Source organism: Haliotis cracherodii, unplaced genomic scaffold (assembly GCF_022045235.1).
Source record: "Haliotis cracherodii isolate W230 unplaced genomic scaffold, xgHalCrac1.p SCAF_20, whole genome shotgun sequence".
NCBI lineage: Eukaryota > Metazoa > Mollusca > Gastropoda > Lepetellida > Haliotidae > Haliotis > Haliotis cracherodii.
In genome coordinates, this window is record NW_027266276.1 from 14,200,273 (window position 1) to 14,214,300 (window position 14,028).

General features: G+C 38.9%; 1 protein-coding gene across 1 annotated transcript in view; it reads left to right on the top strand.

Annotated features, from left to right (window-relative positions):
* LOC139470344 (UPF0415 protein C7orf25 homolog) overlaps positions 1-14,028 on the top strand; it is a 208,234-nt gene that overhangs the window by 150,317 nt on the left and 43,889 nt on the right. The window contains exon 4 of the mRNA XM_071252720.1: positions 7,362-8,807. Coding sequence (XP_071108821.1) covers positions 7,362-8,807 — 1,446 coding nt within the window. The remainder of the gene's footprint in view (positions 1-7,361; positions 8,808-14,028) is intronic.

Genomic DNA, 14,028 nt, shown 5'->3' on the forward strand with positions numbered 1-14,028 from the left:
TTTCTCATTTCAACACATGTACTTTTTCGGTTTCTTGTCGACCATGTTGATTTCACAAGAGATTTGATTGATGTTGCTTTGAACTTTGTGAAAAACTTTAACACCATGCAAAGTATAGATGGCCCTGGCTTAGGGAGCCACTCATAGCCTTAAACATCCTTCATAAACTTGCCCCAAGAGTTTTGGGAGATGGGGAAGGTGTCTGTTTAGGATTTCTCATGATTAGAGATGTTTGATGTTTAAAAAATGGCATCTCCTTGTTCAATTTAGTTTGAATATTCCCCCAAGATGACTTGATTTGTTTTTCTTTGTTGATCAGGCCAAAAAAACACACCAAAGTATGAAATTTCTGTTAAGCTTTGAAAAAGTCTTGACGGGAAGGATATTATCCAGTGATTTGTTCCAGTTTAAAGGAAATTGTGGAAGTTGTATTAGCTCATTCAGGTAATTACTTTGTAAGGAAATATTGATTGAATTTAGGAATTATTTTTTTTAAATTGCCAAGAATAACTGAATTGGGGCATTTTCACATTTTCTGCCTGTGGGTATATGTCTTCGAGTGAGGGCCATAGGTCATCTGCAGCAACGGTATACTCTGAACAGAGCTACATCCCTGATGCATGCCAGAAAGCTATAATTCTTGCGAATACTCTGCCTCTATGACATCATTGCCTAATTGGCACCAAAACTAATCTTGAGATTTGTAAACAGAAGTCCTCTTGATTGTCAACTACACCCAACTAGTTGTCATCCAGCACCCAGCTCTTATACTCGCTGAGGTGGCAAAATCCTCCTCCTTTTCCAAACGTCCATCACCTAGATGCAGATGAATGGGGAGGAGGGTTGGAGTACTTCTGATGTGATGGAGGTAGTATTTTTAGAATTATTATTATTATTGTTATGACGTCTATTGCTACCATAATTCTTGTGAATACCCTACCTCTATTACATCATTGCCAGAATCTAACAGAGGGTTTGGCAGGATCTGGCTCTAGTGTACTCCCAGTGTAGCTGACAGTAAAATGTTAAAACATTCTTGTGATTTCATCCCTCATTGGTTGTTTACAATCCTAAAGGTGCAACAAACTATCAATTCACCTCAAGAGGACTTGAAAACGTCTTATGAAAAACATACAAATATACAACATACAAATACTCAAACAAGTTGACAGTGAAGAGGACTTCTTTTGAAAAATCTGAAGATTAGTTTTGGTATGAGTGCAACCAAGATACAAGACATTAGCAATGATGTAATAGAGGTTGTATTCTCTGAATTATTCACAAATATGACAATTGTTCCTATGATTGTGGGTTTGAATCCTAGATTCACCCTGTTTTTATTAGGTTTATTAGGCACCATACACCTGCTTTCCTGGGGATTCCAGTTTAGAATTGTTTCCCAGCAACCCATGCTCATCCTGAGAGTGACTTAAGGGATCGGGTGCTTAGACTTGGTGATTTGGTTGATTCTGTGTCATCTTACCGATTGTGCTCATTATATCATTGGATTGTGTGACCCAGATTTGATTATTCACAGACTGCCATCATATAGCTGGGATTTTTATGAGTGAGATGTTAAACAACAAGATAAAAAAAACATACACATGCTTGTGAGTTTTGCTGAACACTCTGATGTTACTGAAATTATCGTCAGTCTGCAGTATACAGACTTAGACTAGTCACTCTCTCAAATAAAAGAAAGCTTGTTTGCTGACATATAATAACACATATACAGTAAACTATGGTTATAACAAACTCAAAGGGACCACTCATTTTAGTCTGGTATAACTGTAGTTCATTATACGCATATATACAGGGTATATGTTGCAAATGCCCGGGGCCAAAATACAGTACCGGTACGTTATATATCCATCAGTTTGTTATAAGTGTGTTCGTTATAAAAGTAGTTTGCTGTATGATGTGTCGTGTTATTGTGCTTGGTTCTGTGCTTACACAATTAATTCACTCGAGACATATAATCTGTAATTCCTTGTATGTCTCCAATTAATCAACCGACCCGTGAAGATCCGCGGTAGAATTAAGGTCTTCAGCAAACTATGCTTTTTGTAAGAGGCGACTAACTGGATCGGGAGGTCAGGCTCGCTGACTTGGTTGATGCAGGTCATCGTATCCCAACTGCGTGGATCGATGCTCATGATATCAATCACTGGATTGTCTGGTCCAGACTCGATTATTTACAGACCGCCATCATCAAGCTAGAATAGCAAACAAACAAACAATTAATCAACCATTGCAATATTACACGCATTAATCTCTCCTTGTTTAACTCTAGGCCTGTTTACTTTGCTGACATATGTACAGAAAAAAACCCATACATTTATGAAAACATGAAACTGTTAGATGTTACAACTCCCTTTGACTGTCAGATCTTCTTGCTCTTTCATCCTTTTACGTGCATGTTATAAGTCATTCAGTTTATTAATTACAAGTACAGTGTCTAATAAATCTGTCTAAATATTTGTCAAAGAAAAGAGGAAGTATGACAGCGGCCATCTTGTCAACAGTTGATTAGCGTTGGCATAATCTATGTGTATATAAAACTTTCTCAATGAGTCGTCTTATCTCGAGATGAAAGGAATGCTGGGATATTTGTTTGATGACGCCAAATTGTCATTACAACATTGATATGCTTTGATGTTGGGGAGAAAAGCTTTCAGTTTTATCCGGCGGGAGTTGTCAACTTGTGGCATAATACATCTCTGTCTTGCCCCTGTTGAGGAGATCGTGGCCGATAACTGGTATTTGTGGATTTATTCACGTTAATTTGACACTTCTGCTCTTGGCGTGTTCAGTGAACATTTCCTGTGGGAGATGATGATTTCAGATTCTGGTCGGGATCTTGGTTCTGTGGTTGAGATTGGTGTTAGATCTGTTCGTTGTGATATGCTTTCACATTTCACAGTACCAGTTTGTTAGTGAATTTGGAGATAGACATACTGATGGCATGTAGACCTATGTACAGTGTACAGGTTACAAATCAGGTTACAAATCAGGTTACAAATCAGGTACTAATAATGTAGCTGCATGGGCAGTCTTTTGGTGATGGAATCTGGCACTTTATAAATAGATGGGGGGTTTTATTTTTTATTTTTTGGTGAGAAGAACAGTCATCCATCAGTGATGAAGAACAGTCAGCTGGTTCAGAACCAGGCAAGACACATTGTAGTCTTGTTCTGAGTCACAACCGTTCTGCATATCATCACAGGTTCTATCTGTATAATTGTTCCTCTGTTGACCTGAAATGATGGTGCATTTGGAGCATGTTATCTAGTGTATTTACCAGTGATCCGGAATATTTTGATGGCCAATTGTACATTTGTATTTTGGTCCCGCCAACCACATATCTGACAGTTACTGGTGTACATTCATGAATGAATAAAGTAATAATATCAAGGGTCACTTTCATAGCATTTACATATTTTCTTGAGTAAAGTGCACATTTTCTTCATAAAACGCACAATGAGTTTGATGTTTTTCCTTAACACAAACTAATGACATTACCATGAGCACGTAACACCAGAAATACCATCTCTGCAAATTTAATCCAGTTATTACACTATCTGGCTATGAAAAGTGTTCATGGTATATGTAGACTTATGTTTGTAATCTATTTTATTGAATTTATTTGAAATTTCATTCAATATTGTTTACATATAATTTGGCAAAATCGTGTGTGAAGTGACTCACCGTTATGTAACCATGGTAGGATTACCCATGTGGACGCCTTGAAATGAACTTTAGCTGACAGAGAATGTATACATATATCAATGCCACACTTTTACTCATTAAAAGTCATATTTGTTGTAGTTTGACTCTCATATGTCAACAAAACATTTTCGCAAGTCCACGGGAAGTCTCAACGTCGACAGGTCAAATTGTTCCATTTGCCAAAAATATCCATCTTCCCAAGGCAAGAGAGTTAACTGACTATAAAAGTCCAGTTTCCACCCTTGCCGAACTAGGCCGGTATTATGGAGTTACATTTTGGCTGGACTAACAAGTCTATGCATAGTCCAATCAAAATCGTAAACGAAAATGAAATCCGGTTCGTAAACTGTTGTGTAGATTTCGGTCGATTGCAGGATTTGAAAAGAATGTGTACTGCCAACTCTTTGTCAACAGATATTTTCCAAATCTTTTCATGCTTTTAAACAAGGTGCTCACGTGATTTGATGCATTTCGCGATGTAAGACCTGTTATATCACAATATAGATCTTGATTATCGATCAGATCACCCTGACTGGGCGGCGCCATTTTGTTTGAAGCAAATAAAAGTGATACAACAGGTGGAATCTGATTGGTCCAAAGGAGAAGCTTAGAAGGGACAAAGCCCATAATAGCCACTGGTGGCGTTACGATCGAGCCCAGGAATTCCAGCCTAGTTCGGCAAGGGTGGAAACTGGGACTTTTAAAGTCAGTTAATTCTCTTGCCTTGGGAAGATGAAAATATCCAGCAATAGCAATCAACTGTTCCAATGTACTCCTCATATAGTTATTGTTATTTTTTTCAATACAATGTGTATATGGTGAATCTGCAAGTGAAATAACATGATATTAGAATATATTATTTCTGATAAAATAATAGTTTCAAATAGAATTCTTCCGATCATTGCATCCAAATTCTTTGAAGCTGTATTTTTTAACCAAATCACCGGTAGATTGCTGGAAAATGTGTGTATACATGATTGCTATTTCCGGCTTAGTTTACAAGAAAATACACATGGTAATCTTTATTACTTCATTAAAAACAATACCTAGCAGAGCAGTTAATACAATTTAAATGGTAAATAAACGTGTCTACTGATATGTTATCTCAAATTTTTACATTGTTGATGACCAATGAAGTTTGTTATCACCTGAATTCCCTGAAAGGGATACAATGTACTTGGGGCAGTCGGGTAGCCTAGTGGTTAAAGCTTTCGCTCGTTACGCCGAAGACCCGGGTTCGGTTCCCGACATTGGTACAATGTGTGAAGCTCATTTCTGGTGTCTCCCACCGTGATATTGCTGGAATATTGCTAAAAGCGGTGTAAAACCATACTCCCTCACTCACTACAATGTACTTTTTTACTGCGCATATGATGTTGACCGATACCACTTAGTCACTCTCGCAAGTCATGTTTACACTAATCAACAACAAAAACATATTGGGTCTCATGTTGTAAAGTCCGGCAAGTACTTTCTCAAAAACATCCAGTTATCACATTTAAAATGTTCGGCTTGCACTTTTTCAACTTGGAAGTTTTACAGTCACAACCGGACAAGTCCAGCGCACAGACCAGTTTCCGGATCCCTGATATTGACAATACGGAATCACACAGCTAATTATCTCCGTGTATCCCATGCGGACATTGTACACCCCGAGGAACAACCTCCTTGCCGTTAGATTACCTGTTTACTTTATACAGAAGCAGGAAGTTCCAGCCTGTGACCAAATACCTATCTCCGTCTGGTAATTACTCTGTAATTTAAGCAACACAACCCTTACCGTATTCATAAGAAGTCTCTGCTGAAAGGAGTTGACCGTACGATTCCGAACATATCATGAGCATGTGTTTATTTATGAATTGCCTTCAAATAGTGATGAAACCAGGTGTTCGCGAAATGTGACGTAAGAAAATATTTATTAAGTTCAGGATTTGGTTTTCTTTAAATTCTCCAAGGGCATGCGTGATATTGATCATTCACTCACCTTCTGTGCATATGTGGGGGCGGTGGGACGTTGATTGTGTGTCGTGTCACCCAGTCCACGATGCAGTGTTAAAAACACTCAAACGCCCAACTCATAACATACAATTTGCAATATCTCTTTGTGAAGCGGAAATGCCGCTTACTTTGAGGCCCACATATACATTTCTTACTTATCAGTTCGACACTGACATTTCAACTTCATCAGCATGTAAAGTGAATGACATGTCTGAACTGTATTTACCAAACGCATCACTATAATTCATCCTGATTACAGCATCAAAGTGTGAATCGCGGGCTGACTGAGAGTAATCACTCGCACATTGACCAATCTGGAAATGGATCCCAGGTAATTGACGAGGTATTGATACACACAAGGTTTATTTGATTGCTTCGATCTGCTCTCCCCGGCACGGGACAGTCAACTGAAATGGTTTCATTGTGTTTACAGGACTTCAGACATGGCCAGTCTCATTGATCCAATTGCCGAGTAATTGCTAGTTAGGAGAACATGTTTTTTTGGTCGTGGATGCATGAGGTTGGAATCACTTGGTGTTTACCAGGTTAGAGAACTTGGAGGATTGCTGCATAGTTACTCATACAAAAAAACCAAAAGAAACATTTTGCATATCATAAGAAATCTATACCAAAAGCAGAAATTGTACGATTCCAACGATATCATGAGCATGTGTGAATCACTTTCAAACTGGGATGGTATAGGTGTTCGCGAAAAGGTGTTCGCGAAAAGGTGATCGTATCCTGCAGTATTGGTAGCTACTGTCACAAACACATGGAAAGGCAAGGCAATGAAATTTGCATACATTCATGTTCATAACTGATTTAAAAAAAATGTAGGCTAAACTCACACTTGCCCTGATCGCATAGAAAATTGAAAAGGGGAGGCGCTTATCAAAGCCAAGCAGAAGTCACATGTGTTGCCAGAGATAGCAGTAGAGAGCAGTTTGGTTCAAACATTGATGAAACTAAAATTTCTAAACTGCAGTGTTTTCTGTAAAGAAATCTGAAATGTACACATGAAAATAATGACTCATGTTAATTATCAGGCTTAGTACAGGACGCCTATAATTATTACTATTGGTCTTAAAGCTGATCAAGGTGACACATATTGGAGCAGGGAGTTAATAATATTTAGTGGATTGAGTTGTCAGATTTGGTGGATTGTTTGATATTGTGTCATCATAATCAGATGACATGTAATGCTCATGATATCAACCACCTGTTTGCCTGACCAAGACTAGACTATTTACAGGCTTCTGATATAGCTGGAATATTGATGACGACAAATGACTGGGCCACCCATGCCCCCGACATGCTGTGATGTAACTGTTCGATGCGTCATTAAACCCAAGTCACTGACTTGTTCCAGACTCAATTTGTTTCTAGTCCCAGTGAGTTAGCTGTGATATTCTGAATATTGTGTAAGACCAGCTCATTGGGCCTGTTGCAGTTTTGTAGGTAGTTCGCTATGGGTCCAGAGCTTAGTCCAGTAAAGGTTTGTTCAGTCTGGTAATCTCAGCAAATAATAATAGTGCATGTTATGACTAAAAATTAATGAAAAAAACTAGTTCTAATGAGTACGTGAAAAAGTATTTTCTGGTGTATTTATCGAAATCATGATTGTCTTCACACAGGTCAAGGTCAGTTTGGAGAACGTGACCTGCTGCGCCAAGCAGAAGATTATCTGGACAGTGCCGAAAAGCACCCTCGTAACTTCACCACTCCAGGAGTGTACTTCGTCTTCTACAACAATGTCACCATTCCCATGTCTGAAGCTCTCCACAACAAGGGGATACAGGTGCTAGGCCATCAGGTCCCAGTAGATGGCAATGTGAAGCAGAAACTGATGCATCTACAAGACGAGGAGGAGGAGGAAGAAGAAGCAGAAGAGTTCAGACCTGGAACTGGACTTGGACCTAGACCTGAATTGGGCAGAGACAGTGATGAAGAGGCTAAGGAGGATTCCAGTTCAAGGATTATGGGTGCCAGTGAGTTTCGTTCAGCTTCTGATAGTCCTCGGATTAAGAGTATGATAAGCCTTAGAAAAGATTCCTTACATGCAGAGTCTGAATCCATTGAAAATGAATCTTTGAAATGTGAACAAATCTGTGAACGCATTATTTCTGAGTCTGCTGTGACATGTTCTGTGGATATGATGAACCAAGAAGCACATGATGTTGAAGGTGGTAAAAGAGAGATGGTTGGTGGCAAAAATTCACTTGTAGAGATTGATGGAGATTCTGTGCCAGGAGTACGTCCAGTTGAATCTGCCTTACATGACCTTAGTCTTTCAAGTCGCACAGACAAATTGTGCCAAGACATTGATACCTGTTGTCTTTCAAGTTCCTCAAATAAAAAAAGTGGAGAAGAGTCAGGTTTAGGCTATGCTCAGGAAAGGCTAGACACTGGTATCAGAGAACATCGAGATCTAAAACATAGTTTGCAATCCAAGCAGCCTGCTCGAGTTGACGATGGCTTGAGGAGCTCAGAAATTAAGTCTCTGATAGGTCTTGATGGAGGACAAGGGCAGAATGCCCCAACTGATTCCCTCTGTGGATCCACCCCGGACGCTTCCTCTGACACTCCCTTGCACTCTCCCTCCAACCCTGTCTCTGGATCTACCCCTAACACTACCTCTCACTCTCCAACTGACTCTCACTCGCACTCTTCCTCCAACCCTGCCTGTGGGTGCACCCTGGACACTCCCTCTCACTCTCCCTCCAACCCATCCTCTGGGGCTACCCCTAACACTCCCTCTGACGCTCCAACAGACACTACCTCCCCATTTCCCTCAAAACCTCCAACATCCCCCAAGTCTTCCTGTAGTCCGAACTACGCATTGTTGATGTCGGAGTTGCTCGGCGTCATCCCGGTCCTCTCAGCATGCATTGTGGACAGCAGTGCCCACATCATCAACAGCATTTCCAAGGTGAATCTGGATATCACCACGCTCATCACGCTGGTGTCCGCCGTCACCCACGGCAACTGCAACTATGTGTTCACAGAGAAGATCCTCACAATGCAGGCAGCGGAGGAGAGGGAGAAACCAGTGCTCCCAGGTCTGTTGGAGTTTATGAAAGGTGAGGTTCCATCTGTTCTTGCTTGTATTCTGTTGCCATGACGACACACTCTGCTGGTGATAGAAACCAGTGCTCCCAGGTCTGTTGGAGTTTATGAAAGGTGAGGTTCCATCTGTTCTTGCTTGTATTCTATTGCCATGACTACACACTCTGCTGGTGATAGAAACCAGTGCTCCCAGGTCTGTCGGAATAAACTATTCCAGATTAAATAATAGTTTCAGATACAATTCTTCCAATCATGGTATCAAAATTCTTTAAAGTTATATTATTGGGTAATTTTTAAACAAATCACCAGTAGATTCCGAGAAAACGTGTGTACAGCTGATGGCTGCTTAGTTTATGAGACAAAACACACAGTAATCTTAATCTCTGCATATAAAACATTGCCCATCATGTCTAGTGATGTTTTATCTCAAATTTCAGATTTGTATTTACCAAGTTTGATTGTTATGATCTGGTCGTTTCCCTGAATTCGCTGAAGAGATACGATGTACCTAATTTTTTTGTTTCGGAAGACAAACCCGTTTTTACTGCAAATGTAGAGATTGTGTATGCGCTGATGACGTGCTTCATTCCGATTCACTTTATAAACGGGGTATATAAATTAGCACTGATTTTAAAGGCTTGTACAGAGGGGGCGCGTTATAGGTTACACACAACCAAATGTTTTCTATAGTAACGTTATGATTTTTTTTAAATAACTAAGCATTCAACAGCTATTACCTGTATGTGTGTGCACAGTTTGGCCCTAGAGCAGCAATAAAAAAAATAAAAATGACTAGCTTAGCCAGCGCCTTTTCCGAGTACCGGAAGCTAAACACACCACCCCCAGCTTCGCACCAAATGTCACCTACTTGAAAATAGCTGTGGTCACATTCAGCATAAGTCATCGTATTGAAAAAGACAGTACTAAATATAGAAAAACATGGTCAGTTTTAATAACTGGATGGATGTACATTTGAAAGACATAAAAATCTTACAGAATATCCTCCAATCACAGCCTGCAGATATCTCTCGATCTGCACTGAAGGCTCCCTACGAAAACCACACTGTCCAAACTGGTTCTGATTTGGTGTAGTAGAACCTGTAGACAAATCAGAATATATTTGCACTTGTCAAATCTGTTATTTATGTATTGTATATATATGTAGCTTCTCAGAAAAAAAATGGAAATTGGATTAAACTTCACTACTTGTTCCTATCCAGCATGTCTATATGGCACCAGAATACATAGTTTTGATGCACAGAAAGAGTTGTGAGAGTTTAAGAATGTACACTTCATCAATGTTTTACAAAAGGTATTTCTGTATTAATAAAGAAGTTTCTACTTTCATGCACTGACCATGGGAGTTAATTCATATTTCATAAAAGAAGAGGGTCAAGGGTCAATTCTATAAATGATTGAGGCTGCATAGATCATATCATCCTAAAATATTTTTTCGATTAAAAATATTTAACAAATCTTTAAACCTCAAAACCAGTTACAATACATATTTAAAATTGAGTAGTGGTCTGTTGTTTGCCTTACTTTGCTGACATCATCAGAACATAGCAGAGTCTGTTAATTCATGGAATATGGTTTTGACACTCATGACATGATGTGATTGATATTGTTTGAGATTGCTCGAACTTACACCATCCATTGTTTATATAATTTAACACTCAAATGGCTGTCAGCATTTGGTAAATCATCTATGGAGGGTCTATCACAAATGTTTGTGCTTTCATATACTTCAAAAATCAAAAGTATAATCACCTATGATATAGGCTCGTGACATAAGTACACATGGAAAAAAATCTCAAAATTGGACAGAGAGCATGGAATTCAGGCCAACAATAAGTAAGGGACACATTAAGCAGCTTTAAAGTCATCATATATGTAAGGCTGGATAATGAGCTTTACCAGAAAATGGGAAGTAAAAGGGTGCATTGTTGCCAGCAATCTCAAACACTGACCAGTGAACCATACCGCCTATTAAAGCCGAGAAATGGAAATGGACCCTCAAGTAGAAGAAAGCTCTTTGAAACCACAACATGGAAGGAAATTACACTTAACTCTATTGATTTATTTAGTTAAGACTTTAAAATACTCACAGGACATCAAACATCCTTACTGTTTAATGTTTCAATGTGGCTAAAGTTGCTAATTTCAGTTATTTGCCAGTTTCAATGAAACAAAGTTAAAATTCCATATAATTTTGAAAATGTACAGCTTATCCTGACATAAATGTAATTCTTTTTATTCACAATTAACAGTGTCATGCAATGCCAGCTTAAAATAGTGTTTCTCTCCAATAATTTATGGGTTTATAGGGGAATGAAAGATACAATGCATTTTGGGGGGTGGGGTTGCTTTATAGACGGCGATATGCGGTAATGCATTGTGTTATAGCATTGGGGCAGTGGGGTTAAAGCGTTCCCTCATCACGATGAAGTACTGAGTTTGATTCCCCACATGGGAGAAAATGTGAAGCACATATGTAGCTTCTTTTGATATATTTGTATGAAGTTTGATATTCTAAGGGGAATGCAGTATTTTAGTGTTTGGTTTTGGTAATGAATAAGTTCTGAAATAACTTCTCAGATACCCCAGAGTCCAGGTGAAGTAAAGCGATGTTAGGTTCAAGGGGTTTAATGCTGCAGGCAAGAATATAGAACTTACATAGCAATGTGTGTGTTTCTGTGTGTGTGTGCCTGTGTGTGTGGCTGCTTGTACTTGTCTGGCCTTGTCTGGACTTGTCTGGACTTGTCTGGGCTGGTTTGATAGTGCCAGCCCACTGAGATACCATGTTAACATGTACACCCCACTCAGACAGACATACTCTCAATTGATCAACAAAGTTGGCGGGGGATATTGAAATGGGTTCCGTCTGTCCATGTGTGTGTGTGTGTGTGTGTGTGTGTGTGTGTGTGTGTGTGTGTGTGTGTGCGTGCGTGCGTGCGTGCGTGCGTGCGTGCGTGCGTGCGTGCGTGCGTGCGTGCGTGCGTGCGTGCGTGCGTGCGTGCGTGCGTGCGTGCGTGCGTGCGTGCGTGCGTGCGTGCGTGCGTGCGTGCGTGCGTGCGTCCCGAAATCGTTTCCGGAGCATAACTCAGAAACTGGTTTGGGACCATAACGTGTTAAAATGAGTGTGGGATATAGATGACTTGGCTTGTTTGATCCCCTTAATGCAGATTGCCAGGCAGGGTAACAACAAGTAAAGGGTGTGACACGACCAGGGATTGAACCACTGACCTACCTGTTTCTGGTCAAACGCTGCACCACTGAGGCAGTGACAAAGTCAGAAACATTCATACCATGGGTAGAACACAATATAACTGTGAGTTGTTCATTAAAAATTGGAAATATTGAAGACATTTAAGAATGTTCTTCTCAATAACCGCAAGGCTAAGTGATCTGAAACATGAGATGTGTCCAATCGTAATGTGATGGGTTTATTCACAGTATTGAATTGACAAATGTGATTATTGTTTTTTAATTGAAAAATATTCTTCAATTGTCAAAAATGTTAAAGCATCCATCATCTTCTCAGGAATCAAACTGCCCCGAGAACTGACTTTGTAATAGGATATGTACCATTATAATGGGCTTCAGAGAACATCTAAATTCAGAATAAGAATTCATTTTTTTAAATTGTTTTTAAGAATGTCACAGTGATCGAGCGATCGAGCTGTATCGTATGATATATTTCTTTTATGTTCTGAGAATAATAGGTTTGCCTAAAAGTTTGCTGCCATATTAATCCACGGTAAGGTTTTGTGAACATTTGAGACCTGCTTCACTTTGGGCTTTCCTCCAACAATAAGTTGACACGCCAGCATATAACTGGAATACTGTTCAAAGTTGTGTTAAACTCCTCTCACTCACTCACTCGCTCACTCACTCGCTCGCTTGCTCGCTTGCCCGCCCACTCACTCACTCACTCACTCACTCACTCACAGTACATATGGTAACTTCAGCTCACTTTGATGTGCCACATGAGAAACAGTATCTTAGTGCCTTATTTAATGACATTTGTTTTCAAGATGCACACTGACACAGAAATGGTAATATTTTCATAAAGATGGAGGATGGGTTAGTTAAAAGAATTTGAAAAAAAAGATTCACTATTTAACTGAATTGTGTGGAAAACATTGTCGAAACAAATGTGATATTTATTCAACAGTAATATTAAAATTGTTGTAATAGAACATAAACGTCAACAATTTGAATAAAATCATATGGAATCTTAAAGATGCATGTCGTACAAAATAATATAATTTCATGGCAGAAATACTTTATGACTTCTAAGTCTCACAAGAGCTTATGTTTCATAATGACTGATGTGAGATGCTGAACAATTAGGAATATCTTCTGCTTAAGCTTGTCCTTGACTCTGATGAAATACTAGTTATCTTTGAAATGTAATTAATGACAAAATGGAATTGACCTTTAATTAGAAATTGGAATGATGCCAATTCCACTTGGATGATGAATGACTTTTGTCATTTGTTTTTGCAGAAGGAAACTCCATCAATCATTTCGTTGTTCTTTGAAGACGTTCATTAAGTGCTAGTTTTATTTGTTTATCTAATAACACTTTTTTTAAGATGGATGAGATTAATTTGATACAGGGATGTTGATTTTAAATTACGTGGTTTTTTTCAAAATATTTGTTAGCTTCTGACTTAAGTACTTATTTGATTTGCCATTTGTTTAGGCAGGATACTACTGGGGTTATTAAATATTAAATTTCACCTGTCTAGAATTCAATTTTGGTTCTTATTTGTTTGGACCATCCTTTGATTAATGTTGCTTCCTCTTACAAAATTTAACACCACGATCTTGACCTGTCAGACTCAAAAGTCGGGTAATATACTGTGGATTAATTTGGCAATTTAGGGCTGACAACAAACATATGTGTGTTATGTATTACTTACTGGGGCAAGGTTGTTTGTTTGTTTGTTTGTTTGTTTGTTTGTTTGTTTGTTTGTTTGTTGTTGCACTCAGCAATATTCCAGTTATATGACATCCAAGATGGCGGTCAAGTGAAATCATGTGATATTTGGCCTTTTGGGGGTTGCCCTCTCTTTCTTACTTACCCAATGGAGTCCTTAGTTACAATGTTGAGAAGAAACTTTACAATACTTATGTACAAAAACGTCATTGATAATGATATTTAATAAAGAGTTATGTATGAGTGTGTGAGTATGCTTTTAGCAATATTACAGCAAAATCACCAAG